The sequence below is a fragment of the Mesoplodon mirus genome (assembly GCF_964341445.2).
Source record: "Mesoplodon mirus genome assembly, chromosome: 6".
In the NCBI taxonomy this organism is placed as follows: Eukaryota; Metazoa; Chordata; class Mammalia; order Artiodactyla; family Ziphiidae; genus Mesoplodon; species Mesoplodon mirus.
This window is the reverse complement of record NC_138982.1, coordinates 146,940,091-146,956,946: the sequence shown is the minus strand read 5'-3', so window position 1 is coordinate 146,956,946 and position 16,856 is coordinate 146,940,091. Positions and strand designations below refer to the sequence as shown.

General features: G+C 48.5%; 1 protein-coding gene across 2 annotated transcripts in view; it reads left to right on the top strand.

The window, feature by feature from the left end:
• The window catches only part of MCM3AP (minichromosome maintenance complex component 3 associated protein), a 41,631-nt gene extending 27,126 nt beyond the window's left edge, over positions 1–14,505 (top strand). For both annotated transcript variants that reach the window (XM_082625625.1, XM_082625624.1), the window contains exons 21-29: positions 87–240; positions 4,751–5,009; positions 5,228–5,325; positions 6,160–6,550; positions 7,659–7,916; positions 8,394–8,523; positions 10,316–10,522; positions 12,796–12,946; positions 14,224–14,505. In XM_082625625.1, the coding sequence (XP_082481751.1) occupies positions 87–240; positions 4,751–5,009; positions 5,228–5,325; positions 6,160–6,550; positions 7,659–7,916; positions 8,394–8,523; positions 10,316–10,522; positions 12,796–12,946; positions 14,224–14,382 (1,807 nt within the window). In that variant the 3' untranslated portion in view covers positions 14,383–14,505. The remainder of the gene's footprint in view (positions 1–86; positions 241–4,750; positions 5,010–5,227; positions 5,326–6,159; positions 6,551–7,658; positions 7,917–8,393; positions 8,524–10,315; positions 10,523–12,795; positions 12,947–14,223) is intronic.
• Positions 14,506–16,856: the final 2,351 nt, after the last annotated feature.

The window sequence follows — 16,856 nt, the reverse complement described above, 5'->3', positions numbered from 1 at the left end:
TGGATTTACATCTGTGTAACATTTCTCTTTGTAGTTCAAATTTAGGATTAGACTCTCCTTCAAGTGTTATTTTCTTTTATTCACAGAATTCTGGCAAATTGGTTAAAAGTCAAGTTCATAGGAGATGATGGCTCAGTGGATGACACATGCCGTGATGTTGGTGGGATTCAGACACTCACTCTCTTTAACACTTTCAGCAGCAAAGGGAATCAGACAGTTTCTGTCAGTGTGTGCATCAAGGTGAGTGACCATCACTTAGTGTATTTACTTCTGAGATTTTCTCACTCGCACTCACTCCCAGACATGATTGGAGTCATATAACTTCCCTGAAGTGGCCCTGAAACAATGTGGGAGGCTCAGAAGCAAGTGTCGTATCTGTTCCTCCTTGCGTCTTGACGACATCCCATGCACACCCCCTTGGTGTGAGAGACCAGGCTAGATTCTCAGGAGTGCAGTGAGTCTTAACTGTCTTGGGTCACAGACCTCTCTTTGAGAACTTGGTGGAAACCCAGAACAATCCTGAAAAGTACATATGTTCACCTATAATTCAGAAGCCCTGAGTTCCACGGACCTCTGGTAACTAACCCAAGAGGGATGAGACAGAGCATTACAAAAACATGCAGTGGTTGTTGCATCTCATATGGTCTGTCAGCTGCTGAAATCTTTGTTAAATAGCTTCCTGATGCATCAGGTCTTACCAAAAGACGAATGGTTTTTAATCCTATGCGGTTTTCACATAGGTTCAGTAGTGGGCATTTCAGGTTACTTGTTTTTGTTTCACATTAAAGTTGTCCTCAGTTTTTGATTATAAGTTCTAATTTTCTTTCCTTTCGTTTCCTTTCCCTTCCTGCCTTCCTTCCTCTCTCTTTCTCTCCCTCTCTCTCTCTTTCTTCCTCTCTCTCTCTCGGCTGCGTTGGGTCTTCATTGCTGCATGTGGGCTTTTCTCTGGTTGCGGCGAGCGGGGTCTACTCTTCGTTGCAGTGCACGGGCTTCTCATTGGCAGTGGCTTCTCTTGTTACGGAGCACGGGCTCGAGGTGTGCGGACTTCAGTAGTTGTGGCACGCGGGCTCAGCAGTTGTGGCTCACAGGCTTAGTTGCTCCACAGCATGTGGGATCTTCCCAGACCAGGGATCGAACCCATGTCCCATGCGTTGGCAGGCAGATTCTTAACCACTGCGCCACCAGGGAAGCCCCTAACTTTTGTTCTTTACAGGTGTTTGTGCAACACTGAGCTTAATTGGTTCCCTGAGAGATTCTTCTTTAATGAGAACCTGTTTCCTCATTAGATTCAGACCTGCATAAATGAACTTCAAGTTTTATTGTGTGTGTTCAGAAGTAAGACCAGATGTATATTTTATTTACTTAGAAAATAGCAGTACATGGCAGGAAGTGTGGGCTTCAGTGCTGAGCAGACCTGGTGTCGGTAGCTGCTGCCGCGGCCAGCTGCCCAACCTGGGCCTGGTGCCTCCCATAGTGTGGCGATCAGGACCAGCGGCACGCTCAGAGCAGGACCCAGTGAAAGCGGCCCTCCCCACCGTGTCCTGACCCGAAGGCTCCACGCCTGACCTCTCCTCTTCCTGACAGTCACCTTCATGGCACACCCGGACATCTGCATGTGGCACTCCAGTGCCTGTTCCTCCTGTCCTTGGAACGGCTTCAAGCTGTAGTTTGATTATAGGATTTTTGTTTGTTCCTTTCCATTTTAATACTATTTATTGTATTTCTTAAACGTGAAAGTAATACATATATAAAACTTTAAAAACATAAGGAAATACAGAGGAAGTATAAAGATTATAAGAGCCATCTAAGCGCTCACCATTCAGAGGTAACAGAAACATCTTGGGGCATGTTCTTCCCTTTTTCGTATGATGACAAAGTCAGACTTCACCTACTGGACAATTAGTTTGTTCTTGCCTTTATTCTTAAAAATGTAAGTCAAAATAATACGTGCATGTAGTTAAAAACTCAGAGAGCACCACGACTTACGAGGAGAAGTCACAGCCCCTGCCCCTTCTTCTGGCTCCTTTCCCCAAGGCTTGACTTCTGTCCTGTTGCCGTATCATGTCCTTACACTGCCATTTCTCTGATTTATCCACTTTAGATGTTCTCTGCCGACTTTGCATTAAAATATGTGTATTAGTTATCTATTTCTACATAGCAGGTTACCTCCAAATGTGGCAGCTTTGGGAATTCCCTGGCGGTCCTGTGGTTAGGATTCTGCGTTTCCACTGCAGGGTGCCTGGGTTCGATCCCTGGTTCGGGAACTAAGACCCCGCGTGCCGTGCAGCACGGCCAAAAAAACCAAAAGCCAAAAACCATCCAAATGTGGCATCTTTGAATAACAAACGTTCGTTACTCACAGTTTCTGTGGGGCAGAAGTCCAGGTGTGGCTTAGATGGGCCCTCTGGCTCAGGATTCCTCACCAGGTGTAAGTCAAGATGTGGGCCAGGGCTCTGGTCTCCTCGGAAAGCTCACGCTCGTGGTTGTTGGCAGGATTCACTTCCCTGCAGGCCACGCCACGCCACGTGGGCTTCTATGAGGCAGCTCACAACAGGGCATCAGCTGGCTCCCATCAGCTGAGCAAGCTGGCATAATCTCTTTGTAGCCTAATCTTAGAGGTGGCATCCCATTACGTTTGTCTGATACTGTTAGAAGTGTGTCACTGGGCCCAGCTCACACTCAGGGCAGGTGACGGTGCACGGACATCAGCACGAGGAGGTGGCATCGTGGGGGCCATCCTGGGGCTGCACACCCCACTATGGGAGGCGTGAACTCTTAATACCACAGTTCCTCTCAGCCTCCCCATCTTCCGGGTGGCTACATCATTACTTTACATTATCTCAGCAAGTGGGGTCATGTGGGTACGTGTGTTGTGTGTGTGCGCGTGTGCTGTGTGATGGCTATTTGCCCCAGAACCGGCAAGTGTTTTGTGACGACATTTGTTTATTTTTTTGCAAGTAGTAGTTGTCTCATTATCTTACTTAAGTAGTTTTATCTTCATCTTTCATTAATACTACCCAAATGTGCCGGCACATGGGCTGTACATGTCTTAGTAGAGTTTTCTAAGTGTTCGATCACTTCACCTTATCCCTCCCTCTGAGAAGGGGTCATCCTCCTGCTCCCCTTGAGGCGGATAACGTGCTCCAGGGTGTGGCTTCCGCTGGGCCCTCCAGACCAAGAGCTCAGTCCTGCTCTTCCACCCCTAACCCTGACCCTCGTGTCAGGGTCCTCGTGGCCGGGCGCCGCCTGCGGGTCAGTGCTCTTACTCATGATGCGGTTTTGCCAGGGAGGGAGGAGCTGAAACAAATAGCCTGGGGCCACACAGCTGCTCCGTGGTGCCCCTGTGCACAGGAACCCTTGAGGGCGAACTGGGTTATACATACAGAGCGCACAGTCTGACACATCGAGCACTTACTCGGTGCTGCCGTTGGCAGCAGCAGCAGCAGCAAGATGTTTTCTTGGTTTAGTCTCTTGTTTGATGGAGCACGTTTTCCACTTTCTTCCAAAGGAAGAATGCGTGGGAGGAGAATTTGGGGCATTCTTGCCTGTCTGAAAATGTATTTGCTCTCACATTTGCTTCATAGTTTAGCTAGGTTTGTAGAATTATGGGCTGAAAGTTATTTTCCTTCTAGTTTGCTCCACTGTCACCTGCCGTCCAGCATTGCTGTTGAGATGTCTGAAACTGTTCTGTTCCTTTCTCTGTGGCCCACTTTCTTTCTCTTTGGAAGCCTGCACTCTGTCCCTGGGGCTCTGGTGCTGACTTCCTTCCCTCATCATTTGGGCTTGGTGGGTCCTTGTGGGCTGGAGACTGACGTTTTTGCATCTTGATGACATCTGCTTTCCTTCTCATTTATTCTCTTCTCTCTTGAACTCTGTATTAGACTGTTTGACCTCATCAGTTGAGCCTCTGAGCCTCTTCATCCTTTCTATCCCATTTTCTCTCTTGTTTTTTAATACTGTTTTCTGGGAGATTTCCTTGACTGTATTCCAAATGTTCTACTGAGTTTTTAATAATATATATATATTATTGATTTCCTTTTTCTTGTCCTTATTTGACTTTTTCATATCATCTTATGACTGTTTCCAGAGGCATCCTCAGAGGAAATTAGGATGTTTGCATAAGTTTTCTTATGTGCCATGCGGTATCTGTTTCCTTTGGGTTTCTTTCTTTCTTTTTTCTTTTTTAATTTTTTCAAATTTTTGGCTGCGTTGGGTCTTTTATGCTGCACACAGGCTTTCTCTGTTTGCAGCGAGCGGGGGCTACTCTTCATTGCAGTGTGCAGGCTTCTCATTGCGGTGGCTTCTCCTGTTGCGGAGCACAGGCTCTAGGTGCGTGGGCTTCAGTAGTTATGGCACGTGGGCTCAGTAGTTGTGGCTCACAGGCTCTAGAGCACAGGCTCAGTAGTTGTGGTGCATGGGCTTCGTTGCTCCACGGCATGTGGGATCTTCCTGGACCGGCGATCCGACCCGTGTCCACTGCATTGGCAGGCGGATTCTTAACCACCAGGGAAGTCCCGGCTTACTCGTTTTTTACAAGCCTGTTTGAGGTAACTGTTGAGATTAAATTGCTCCAACCCAAGTCTAACCAGAGGCTGAATGACCTGTGACTGATTTTCACACGAATCCTCGGCCGCACGGAGGGAGGCTGACCTGGCGTGGGGCGAGCATTTGGCTCGGCTCACTCTGCAGCTCACTGCTGATTTGTCCCCTGGTGCGTCCATCCATCTTGATGGTCTGGGTGCTGTTCCAGGTGGCCCACGGTGCACTCAGCGACTGTGCCCTCGATGCTGTGGAGACACAGAAGGAGCTCCTGGGAGCCAGTGGGGTCATGCTGCTGCTTCCCCCCAAAGTGAAGAGCGAGGACGTGGCGGAGGAGGACGTGTACTGGCTGTCGGCGTTGCTGCAGATCAAGCAGCTCCTGCAGGCCAAGCCCTTCCAGCCTGCGCTTCCGCTGGTGGTTCTTGTGTCCAGCCCGGGAGGGGACGCCGTGGAGAAGGAAGTGGAAGCTGGTGTGTGAAGGCAGTTCCATTTATGAGCTGGAATGTTTAATAAGTGGGTAGAGCCGGGGGTGTGAGAAAGTGCTGGCAGTGTGGTGTCCGGGGTCCTGTGACAGCAGCTGCTGCAGTGACTGGGGGCAGGGTTGGGCGGGGTCAGAGCAGTGAGATGCCTTTGCTCGCCTGCACACCTCTACCAGGAGACAGGTGACCTACGTCTGTTTGTCTTAAAGGTCTGATGCTACAGGATTTGGTTTCAGCTAAGCTGGTTTCAGATTATACCGTTATTGAGATCCCTGATTCCATTAGTGATTTACAAGGCACGACGAAGGTAAGGTTTCATCATTTTTAAAGGTCCAACAAGATATCTCAGTTTTTTCCCTTTCACTCTATCTTGAATTTAGTGTATATTACTGCATGCATCTTTAATTTTACGTTTTGACAGGAAACTTTCTAAAAATATAAGCAGAAATCAAAACAAAAGATAAAATTTGCCCACAGTCCTGCTATCGGCAATAAGTTAAATTGTTCGTGTAAATTTTCTTAGAGGTTTTGTTGTTATGGATTTAAAATATGACAGTTCATGTCTTGTCTCTGAGGGTCAGATGTATAATTATTTTTGTAAGTGGTTGTCCTTGGAATATGAAGAAATAATGTTATCAGAAGTTTCCTTAAAAAAAGGAAGTCTGTGCTGACAATTACATTTAGGGAAAGAAGTGCCAGGAATTAAAACAAAAGTAATAAATACAGGAAGAAAGATAACTACAGGATGTGAAAGCATCCAGGCATGTAGTGAAGCTGTTAGTCCTTCTAAGAACGGGAAGACGTGGCTTCCTTTTCTGTGTGAGGTGAAGAGGATGTGCAGGGCTGGTTTCCCTTGGGCCTCCAGCCCTTCCGGGGCGATCCTTCAGGCCACGCTCCTCGGGGGCGAGGGGCACGGGAGCCCTTCTCGGGGTCCCTGTTGTATGGGTCTCCAGGGCCCTGGGAGACCAAACTCAACTGCCGTGAGAGCTTCTGCTCCCCTTCCTGGTGTGGTTGAGAGGCTGCTGCTCCGGTGGCACCTGCTGTGGCAGCTGGGTTGGGGGGGGGGCGCCTTCAGGAATCTCTTCCTGAAAAACAGCGGAATTGTTGAACCAGATCTCTCCCCACTGTCTTTGCTTCTCAGGTTACGCAGGCTGTGCAGTGGCTGGTCTCCCACTGCCCCTGTGCCCTTGACCTTTGTTGCCAGACCCTCATTCAGTACGTGGAAGACGGGGTTAGCCGGGAGTTTAGCAGCCGGTTTTTCCACGACAGAAGAGAGCGGAGGCTGGGCGGCCTGGCCCCACAGGAGCCAGGTGCCGTCATCGAACTGTTCAACAGCGTGCTGAGCTTCCTGGCCTCCGTGGTGTCCTCCGAGCAGCTCTGCAACCTGTCCTGGCCTGTCCCGGAGTTTGCCGAGGCAGGGGGCAGCCGGCTGCTTCCTCACCTTCACTGGAACACCCCGGAGCACCTGGCCTGGCTGAGGCAGGCTGTCCTTGGCTTCCAGCTCCCACAGATGGACCTTCCGCCCCCGGGAGGTGCGTGCTCGTGCCGAGGGGTACTGGCTGGGAAGCATGTGGTGCGGCCGAGTTCCCCGTCTCCTTCTTGCTGTAGAGACACCCTGGCAGGTGTTGGGCGCCGGCGTGAGGTGGTCCTCCTCCACTGGGCACCCCGGCCCCACGCCGCACCCGTCCGCGCTCGCCTTTGGATTCAGGAGTCAGGACGAGCTGGGGTTCTGTGGAGTGAGCCCTGTTGGCCCTTCCCCACCATCTGAGTGGTCTGTGGCTGTCTCTTCAGTCCCGGGAGGAAGGTGTCAGGAAGAGTGCTGCACCCAAGGCCTGGGATTCCTCAGTTAACAGCAGGTCCCATCCTGCCTGTGCCATGGCATTTGGGAGCAAAAGGCGTGGGGACTGTGCAGTCCTGTCCCCACGCTGCTGGCTCTGCTGGGGCCACGGCACTCAGTGCCGCTTTAACACCAGTGTTGCTTCTTTGTCAAAGAAGCGCCTGTGGCTCCGGCTGTGCCCGAGTGAGGCTTTCGGGCTGTTCTCACACAGACTTTATGGGTCCCTGTGCTGTGAGGAGGCTGCCCCTTCCCTTGCTGATGATGTCAGGAGGGAACAAGGCTGCTTGTGCTCACGTGGCGCAGCACGTGGCCTTAGCAGGGCCGTTCTTTTGTAGACCATGTGGAACAGAGGCCTCAGGCATCATTCTGAATTTTGAGGTGCAGTCTCCCGTACGTCTAACAGACATTTGCTACTGAAGGAACCCAATGGGAAACAAACTGCACTGCGCAAATCCTCTGCCGTGAGCTAGGTCGGGGCTCCCCAAGAGAAGCCCGTGCCTCTGGGACCAGACCTCCCTGAGTGCTTGGTCAAATACGGATTCCTGCATGCATCTGCAGGCCTGTGCAGTCAAAGCCTCTAGGATGGACCCTTTGTTGTGAATTCTGACCTGGGTGGCTGCATCCCTTACCTGGACATGGGGAGGGAGATGTTCTTTCTTTAACAGCTGTGGTTCTGTTGTATTCAGAGTTGAAGGCAGACTTCTCAGCTACAGAGTTGCCTTTTCCTAGGAAACTACAGAGTGAAGAACATGGCATGTCGATTTGCACCAAGCCCTGTGACTCATGCGGTGCTTTCTCTCCAGCTCCCTGGCTCCCTGTGTGCTCCATGGTTATCCAGTACGCCTCCCAGATCCCCAGCTCTCTCCAGACGCAGCCTGTCCTGCGGTCCCAGGTGGAGAGCCTGCTCCGCAGCACGCACCGCAGGTGGAAGAGTGGGAGCCCCTCCCCAGGCCGGGGGGCGCAGCCCTCAGTTGCCGAGATCCCGTGGGATGACATCATCGCCTTGTGCATCAACCACAGGCTGAGGGACTGGACACCCCCCAGGCTTCCCGTCACACCAGGTAGTTAGTGCTTGGTGCCGTGGGCCGGCTCCTCAGGAGACTTTCCTGGTCCAGTTTCAGCAAAGGAAGATGTTGACTTGACGGTTGCTCCCTTCCTGCGGGTCCCCACCCTTCCTCTCCTTAGGGCTACCTCTCCAAGCCAGTGACCTCCAGGTGACTTACAAACATTGGGAAGAGCTGAGAAGGTTCCAGGAGAGCCTGCACTCATCTCCCTGAAATGGGCCCCCAAGGCTGGCTTTAGAGAGACTTCTCTGAGTAGTCACACTGGCCATGCAGGTCTGGACGTGAGCCTCTCTGGACCTTGAGTGACCCATGGACACTTGGAGCATATTTAGCTCAAGCACGGGAGTCACATAATTGTGCACCTTTAATCGGAAGGGCTAGTCCTTAAGTCAGTGAATTTAAGCAGACATCAAGTGGTCACCTGTTGCTCTTTTGATGTTCTTTTCTCTTCTTATTTTTGTATCGTTTTCTCAGAGGCACTGACTAAAGATGGTCAGATATGTGTGTATTTTTTAAAAAACCATTTGAAAAACTACGACGTTCCTTTGTCGTGGGAACAAGCCAGAATGCAGACGCAGAAGGAGCTACAGTTGAGTCAGAGCCGGTGAGATCTGTGTTCAGTGTGCGTTTCTGTCATCCCTCAACCAAGAGAGTGAACTGTATTCTCTAACAGAGTATACAGCAGCAATTCACATCCTGTACATGAAATCCAGCCCATTGTGGGGAGATTCCGACAGATACTGGAGGAACAGATCATTCCCATGTAGTAGAAACTGTTGTAGAGCAGAGGGAAACAAGCATCTCATTTCATTTATTGGACAAACCTGACCCTGAAGTCGTAACATAACCAGGAGAGTGCAGACAAAAGAAAGCTGTTGTCTGATCTCACTTACAAACCTGGTTCAAAAATACTAAGTAGAATGTTAGCACATGCAGTTTTGCAGTACATAAAAAACCCACAAGCTCGCTTTATACTGTGCTATACAATATCCACGGTAGAAATCTATTTGTGTAATTAGCTGCCATAACAGAAAAATGAGCGATCATTTCACTAGGTGTTGAAAAGTTTTCCTTAAAATTTATACCCATTCCTTCTCCCTCTCTCCAAGAAAAAAATTTATACCCATTCCTGATAAAATTTCTTATGAAACTTGGGTAAAAAAGTTATTTAGCTTGATAGGGCTATCTACCATAAAACTACTAAAACACCCCCCATGCTTCTTGGTAAAACATCAGAAACACTGAAGTTAGAACCAGCCTTGAGCTGCCCTGACATCACTGCTGTTCACTGTTGTCCCGGAGACCCTGCCCAGTTTAGGGCATAAATATCAAGAGAGGAGGACCAATTATTTCCAGACAGTAAAATTGTCAGTTCAGGATCATGGACAGTCACACCCTTAGAACTGTTCAGCATTCAGCAAGGTGACCAGACAGATCAACCTACAACGTACAGAAATTCTCATTCACAGCAGCAACAAATCTAGAACATATGGACACAAACTGACCAGGAGAGGTGCTAAACCCCTGTGAAGGGGATTCTCAGAGCCCTGAAGGTGCAAAGAAACCCTTGAATAAATGAGGGGCAGGCTAGGCTTTGCTGACTGGAGGACGCAATGCTGTAAAGATGTCAGTTCTCAAACTATAAAGTCAGGGCATTTCTAATCCAAAGCCCAAAAGGATGTTTCCGCCTGGTCTTGACAAGACCGCCTGGTTAATTAACCGCCTGGTTAATTCTAGAATTCATCAGGATGAGGAAATGTGTAGCAATTGCTGAGAAAATTTTGAATAAGAATAACAAGGAAGGTCTGCTCAGCCTGATCTCAAAACATATAATAAAGTTACAGTAGACAAATGGATCAGAACAGAAAGTGCAAGAACAGAAACGTGTGATAAAAGTACCACGCCAGATGAGGGAAGTCAGTGCAGAGAGGACAGACTTTGGCCTCTATTTAGGAAAAGCATTAGACCCTCGTCTCCCGCTGCTGTAAACACTACTTCCGGGGGAATTTCCTGGCGGGCCAGTGGTTAGGACTTGGCGCTTTCACTGCCCAGGGCCCGGGTTCAATCCCTGGTCGGAAAACTGGGATCCCGCAGGCCTCGCATCACAACAACAACAAAAAATCCAGATGGATTTAGGAGCTACATGAAAAATAAGAACCTTGCCAGTATTAGGGAAAAACAGAGACTGCTGATGACCCTGGAAGGGGAAGCAGAACTCAGAGTAGAGAAGCTTCGGGAGCCCTGCTGCCCAGGAGAGGGGAAGCTGCTGCAAGGCAGAGGCTGCCCTTCCTCTGCGCCTGTGCCTGACCCCAGAGCACCCCACTCTGCCTGATGCCAGAGGACCCCTTTCTCCCTCTCTTTCCTGACCGTAAGCATTTCAAAACGTGTACTTACAGTTTGGGGATAAGGTCTTTTCACCCTTCTGCAAAGAAGCTTCCCACTCCGTTACTTCACGGGCGCCGCAAAAGGAAGAGAGGTGTGGAGCGCGGCCGAGAGGGGCGGATTCCCGGCACCGAGGACCTGACGCACAGAGCCTCTCCCCAGGAGCTCCTGGCCCAGTGTCTGTCCAGCAGCCTGCTGCGGGAGAAAGACGAGAGCAAGAGGTGAAGCCCGTTTCCGGGGTTCGTTTTGTCCTTTAGGCCGCTTCAGCCGGGTTAGCAAGGACCCCAGGGACAAGGCTGTTGAAAAAAGAAGGCAGGTCAGCTCTTAGAGGACAGAGCCGGTGCCCTCGACGGGGTGCCTTCGACTGTTTTATTATTTGAAATGAGTTTCGTTGATTGTTTATCACTGAAAGTCCCGAGTCTCCTAGTGGGGAGTGAGTGTAGCTGGCTGGCTAAGCCTCTGTGGCACGTGGCTGGCATGCGCTCTGCCCGTCTGGCCAGCCTGGGCATTGGGGCATTCCCACGCTGCGGCTGTGCAGGAGCTGGATGGAGCAGGGCTTCCCCTGCCTCTCCCACCACCCGCGTTCATGGTTTTACTGAGGAAGAAGAGACGGCAAGAAGGGGGCTTCCACTGTCGTCCTCGTGCCTCCCCTGCCCCGTCCTCTCCGGCAGCCTCCGTGTCCAGCCTGTAGGCAAGGGCAGCCCCTCCCCTTGGCTGCACTCGTCTCCCACCCACTCAAGGACACTAGTCCAGTGAGAGTCCTTCACTCGCCCGTCAGCACACAAACGTGAAAACAGGCTGCCACTCCTCCCTGTCTTGGCCCCATTTCCCTCTCTAGTCACCACCGCCATGTTTCTGCTCCCTTAACAGTGAACTCCCCCCAAAACAGTGTGATTCTCACTTCTGCAGCCCTCTTTCCCAGTCTTCTGCAGCCCATCCCTGCCCCAGGGTGTCTGCTGTGGTCAGGGTACTGCAGCCTGCACACGGCTGACCTGACCATGAACCCCAGGCCCCAGCAGCCCCACATGTTCCCTCCCTACTCCTGCCGACCTGCCCAGGCTCACTCTCCAGACCTTCTCTCTGTGTTATCTGCACCTACTCCCCAGTGATTTCATCCAGTTTAATGGATTTTTTAAGTAGCGTCAATATTCTGACAACTCCAAATTATATCTCAAACCTTGAGATTTGAACTCCAGATTGGAATACTGTAGTTCTTCCTTGAATTCTTCATTAGACATCTATTGGATGCCTGATAGCCATCTCAAAGCTAACATCCCAAATCCAGTTGCCGATTTCTCCCAGCCGGCCCCTCCTGCAGTGGTCTTCTCAGTCGATGGCGGCGCCATCCTTCCAGCTCCCCGGGCCAGATGCCTTGGAATCATCCCTCTGCATCCAGTCCACCCACAAATCCTACTGGCTCTGTTCAAAATATGTTCAGAATTGGACCATTTTTGCAGTGGTCTGTAGTCTAGTCTCAGCAGACCTGGTGCGAGCCTTTCAAGTGTGAGGCAGAGGTCGTGTTTCTCCTTTGCTCACAACCTTCCAGTGGCTTCCTCTTCACCAAATCAAAGGCAGAACCCTCACAAGGGGGCAAGGCCCTGTGCGATCCACCTCTCATTTCCTTTCTGACCTCTGCTCCTTGCTGCATCATGCTAGGCAGTGCACAGGCAGGCGTTGGTGTTAGCCGTTCCTTTTGCCTGGGACTCACAGCCACCCTCTAACATCCCCTTGGCCCACCTTGTGCTCACTTCTGGCCTCTGCTCACATCTACTCAGTGAGGCCCTCCTTACCCATCTCACCAGTCCTCCCTGTCTCCATGTCTCTGCCTTGTCTTCGTCTTCAGGTGTCTCCTTTGTCTGTCTCACCTCACTAGAGTGTCAGCTGCCTCCAGCTGGGCCTTGTCTGTTCTGTCTCAGTGCTGTGTCCCCGGTACGCAGAATGATGCCTAGCATTTGGTGGAGGCTTGATAAATATGTGTTGGGAGAGTGAATGAATGTGTCATGATTTCTAAAAGTAGATTTTCCTAGGTCTGTATCATTTAAGCAGTTTGGATCAGATTATTTTTCTTTAAAAAGCAAGTATATGGAGAGGACAGCTCTGGAGTATGTTAGGTGTCAGTGCGATGTTATTTTGGGTTAATTTTAGACTAAAGCAGCAATCCATACATTTTCGATAATCCAAAGAGATACAAATTAATTATAGACACATAATAGCAAAATAAGCCAGAGAAGATAAACCAAGTGAGAGAAGTACAAGTACTGTTAAAAACCAGTTGTTTTGGATAAATGCCACCTTTTTCATTAAATATAAGTCAGGTTTATAAGTTAAAGAGAAGATACTAAATTTTTTTAAACAGTGCTTTTCTGCTTCTTAGTTGATGTCATAACTTAGTTCCACCCTTAGTAAAAAGCAAAGCTTTAAAAAATTTAAAGCATATATAGGAGAAAAGTGAGAGAGAGTTAAATTTTTGCTTCCTAATGCTCACACGTTTCAGGTTTGAAGATCAACTTCAGTGGTGGTTGTCAGAGGACTCGGGAGCATTCACAGATTCAACTTCCCTTCCACTCTACCTTCCTCAGACTCTGGTGTCTCTGCCTCAGACTATCAAACCTGTGATGAAAACATCTACAACTACTAGCCTTCAGGTGAGAAGAGAGTATATTTGGCATTTATATTAGACTTAACAACTGAGAGAATGACTGGGAAAAAAGTAATGTCTCGAGTCATCGTATGATGTCATGATGACCAATAAATTATTAGCTTAAATTAGATCTTTTCTTAACCTTAATCTGTCAGTATTATAGTGGCCCGACTAATTCTGAGTTTCTGCTTATGAAATGAATGAAGAATGGAATTGACACATGCTTAAGAACTGAACAAAACCCATAACCATGTTATGCTGACATGCAGTAAAGTTCTGAGGAGGATAACAAAGGTGACAACAGTGGTTTGGTTTATGGAGCACATGCTGTCCAAGCTTTGGCATCACCCGGACCTCCCTTCTGGTATTAATTTTCCGTGAGGAAAATTAATGAATGAGGAGGGTATGCTCACAGAAGTCAAGGGCCTCACCCAAGAGTGTTCAGCTGGTCAGTGGCAAAGCTGCTTTTTAAAGCCAGACCCAACTGGCTCCGAAGCTCAGGATCTTTCTACCTCACCCTTCTTCCTTCAGTGATAAAAGACACAAAAGCAGAGTTTATATGTATAATGCTGGACAGGCAAAATGTATGTTCCTGGATTGGCTTTTAGGAAGCCCTTCAATTGCGGAGAAAAACAAATTAAGATGACATACTATTTCCAATTATTAGTTTGACAGATACCTTAAAAATATTTGTACCCTTTGACTTTAACAATTCTGCCCTAAAGAAATGACTGACAAAAGTTAATAATTTTTTTGTTCACTGTAGCATTAATTATAGTACATGAAAGTGGAAACTAAACATCCAAAGATGAGAGTCTGGTTCAGCAATTACAATACATATGATGGCGTAGTTCGTAGCTCTTGACAACGATATCTTACAAAAACGACTAGAAGTTGCTCATGGTAGAATCGGAAGTGGAGGGACTTCCCTGGTGGTCCAGTGGTTAAGACTGCGCTTCCAATGCAGGGGGTGTGGGTTTGATCCCTGGTAGGGGAACTAAGATCTCACATGCCCTGTGGCACGGGCAGAAAAGGAAATTAAAAAATATAAATAAAGAATCAGAAGAGGAAACATTCCATGGCAGATGATGCCAGCTGTATGTGTATGTGCTGGAAGGGGCTGGAAGGATGTGTGATAGATGCCAAGAGAGGGGTTTGTTGAGCCTAGCAGGCCCCAGAAGAGGTTTCTAACATGAGTCAGGTCTAGTGCCTTTAAAGAAACTATATCTTGGCTTGTGGATATCCCAAAACTATTTTTAGTTTCTTTCTTTGTTCAAATAGAATGACAGGACAGGGGAGCAACTGCAGATGTCAGAGGCAACAGGCACATCTCTGACCGAACGGCTAAAGCACCTAGAAAGGCTGATCCGGAGTTCAAGGGAAGAGGACGTTGCCTCTGAGCTCCATCTCTCTGCACTACTGGACATGGTGGACATTTAAGCTGCTGGACCTGAGAGAGGGTCTAGAAGATGTTCTTTTACTCAAAATCATGTTATTCTCAGATGCTTGATGCATGTTGGAATGTGATTATTAATCATCCAAATAAACCACTGGAATATCTCATGAGGTCTTCGTCAGTTTTCAGAATGAAAGGCTGTTTTCTTCCGTGTAATGTCTTTGATACTCTTACTGACTGTTGTCCGCCAACACGTACTCTTACGTTGCAGGGTGTAACGGTGGTCATTCATTGTCTTAGCAACAGTTGCAGTCCCTGATGTGCCAGAATCAGTAGTGCAGGGATGCATAAGGTGCAGGGACCCTGCCCACCAGGCCTGCCCAGCTCACACCTCAGAGAGCCGACGGATGTACTGAGCCAACTGTAATATGTACATAGCTCGCTGAGGCATGGGGTATGTGCCTGGATTGGAAGCAGGGGGAGACAAGGGGATTGGGTGGGGGACAGAGCAGAATTCTTGGAGAGGAGTGCAGGGGTACACCCGAGAGGATGTGATGAAAACCTGGAGGTGCCAGTTTGGTTGGACTGCCACGTGAGGGGACAGGCCAGACCGCCGAGACCCTTGCTGCTTTACTGTGAGTGCCATGGGAGTCAGCTGTTGGAGGATGTTAGGCAGAGAAGTGATTTGGTCACATTTTGTTTCAAAAACTGCACATGGGGAACAACAGCAAGACAGGCAATGGATCTCGAAAGGAGGATGCTGCAGCTGTCCAGGTGAAAGAAGAAGGGTATAATCCTGAGTCTGCTAGCAGTTGGTGTGGAGAGAAGGGATACATTTGAGCCATATCCAGAAAGAGGTATTAATAGACTTGATGCTGAGTATGACCATCAGTCTTAAATTGGCACTCGGCATCTCCCTACTGTATCCCACATCCCCTGGACTCCCTGAGAAAACTATTTCATATCTTCTTATTCTCTTCAAATCTACAACATTCCTAGATGACGACCTGCTGCTTATTTCACGGAGAAAAAAGAAGCACTAGGAGCAGAACTTGCTCATCCTACCACCACCAAATCTACCAGCCAAACCCTGCATCTGCCAGAACAAACACTAATCAACTCTTAGGGGTTTCTTCAGTGATTAACTTCATGTTATCAGTAAAGACTCAAGTAATGCTGTTTCTTAATCTCGATTTTAGACATCTGTTGATTTCCTACAATAGAAAATGAGTTAGCTCTCTTACACTATCCTCTCTGCAACGTGTATCACCCACACATGCTACTACATTTCCTCTCCTGCTAGTCTCCCAAAACGATTTAAGATGTTAGCTGAAATCTGCATTCAGAGTTCAGTATGACTATATTAACACCGTTTGCGGTCGAGCCCTGTATTGGTTTATGATTACATTTCCTTTAGGTACAACTTTCAGTTGTACCTGGAGTCAACTGTCTTGCGTTTTCACTTGCTTGGTTTTCTGTGTTGCTAGCACTGCTTCACCCAAACCTCTCCTCGCTGAGTGTAAAGCTCCTCCCAACACTCAGGTGCCTCAGGTAACATGCTAGCTCCATTTTCTTTTGGAAATGAACCGCTGGGAAACCCCCCGTCTTTGTGCCACCTTGGACGTTTCCTGGATTCTGAGTCATATATCTTCCTCTTCTGTGGTCTGCTTTCTCATGTTGATGGAGCTCATCTTTTAGAGCCTTCCGAGCTTGCATATCTAAAAGGTCTTTATTTCTACCCTTATATTAGATTCATCGTTTGAATGGAAGTGGAATTTTACATTGGAAATTATTCCTCTGTGTTTTTGTTTTTTGTTACTGGGAGGTTTTTTTTTAAAGATCATCTTTATCCCTGGTGGTCTCAAGTTTCTCAACAACATGCTTGACGTATTGGTTTGCCTCCCCTATTCCCTGCCGAATTTATTGTGCTCGGCACGTTGTAGTGCTTTTTTCCAGTAGTTTTTGCTATGTAACAAGCTACCCCAACCATAGCTTAAATTTGGGAAAGATAGGCTGGGCAGCTTTAAGGATAGGCTGGGCAGCTTTCTCTTGGGATCTCTCATGCAGTTGCAGTCAGGTATTGAATGCAGGTATTGGGACTGGTTATCTGAAGTCTTGACTGTGGCTGGATGTCTGAGACAGCTCACTTACATAGCGGGCAGGTGATGTTGCACTGTTGGCTAGGGGCTCAGCTGGGGCTTTCGACCTGAGTAGCTATATGTGACCTCATTATGTGGCTTGGCTTCCTCACAGCAAGGTGGCCTCAGATAGGACTTCTCACATGGCATCTCAGGGCTCCAAGCGCAAGTGCCCCAGTGAGCGAAATGCAAACCCAGCTTTGGAATCTGTGCAGGATCACTTCCAGTGCATTGTATTAGTTACAAGCATCTGGTTATAGATTCAAGGGACGGGACATAGGTCCTATTTCTCAGTGGGGATGAGTGGTAAGACCACATTGTAAGAGAGCATGTGAGATGGGAGATTTTGCAGCATCTTTAGAAAATATTCTCCCATGCTT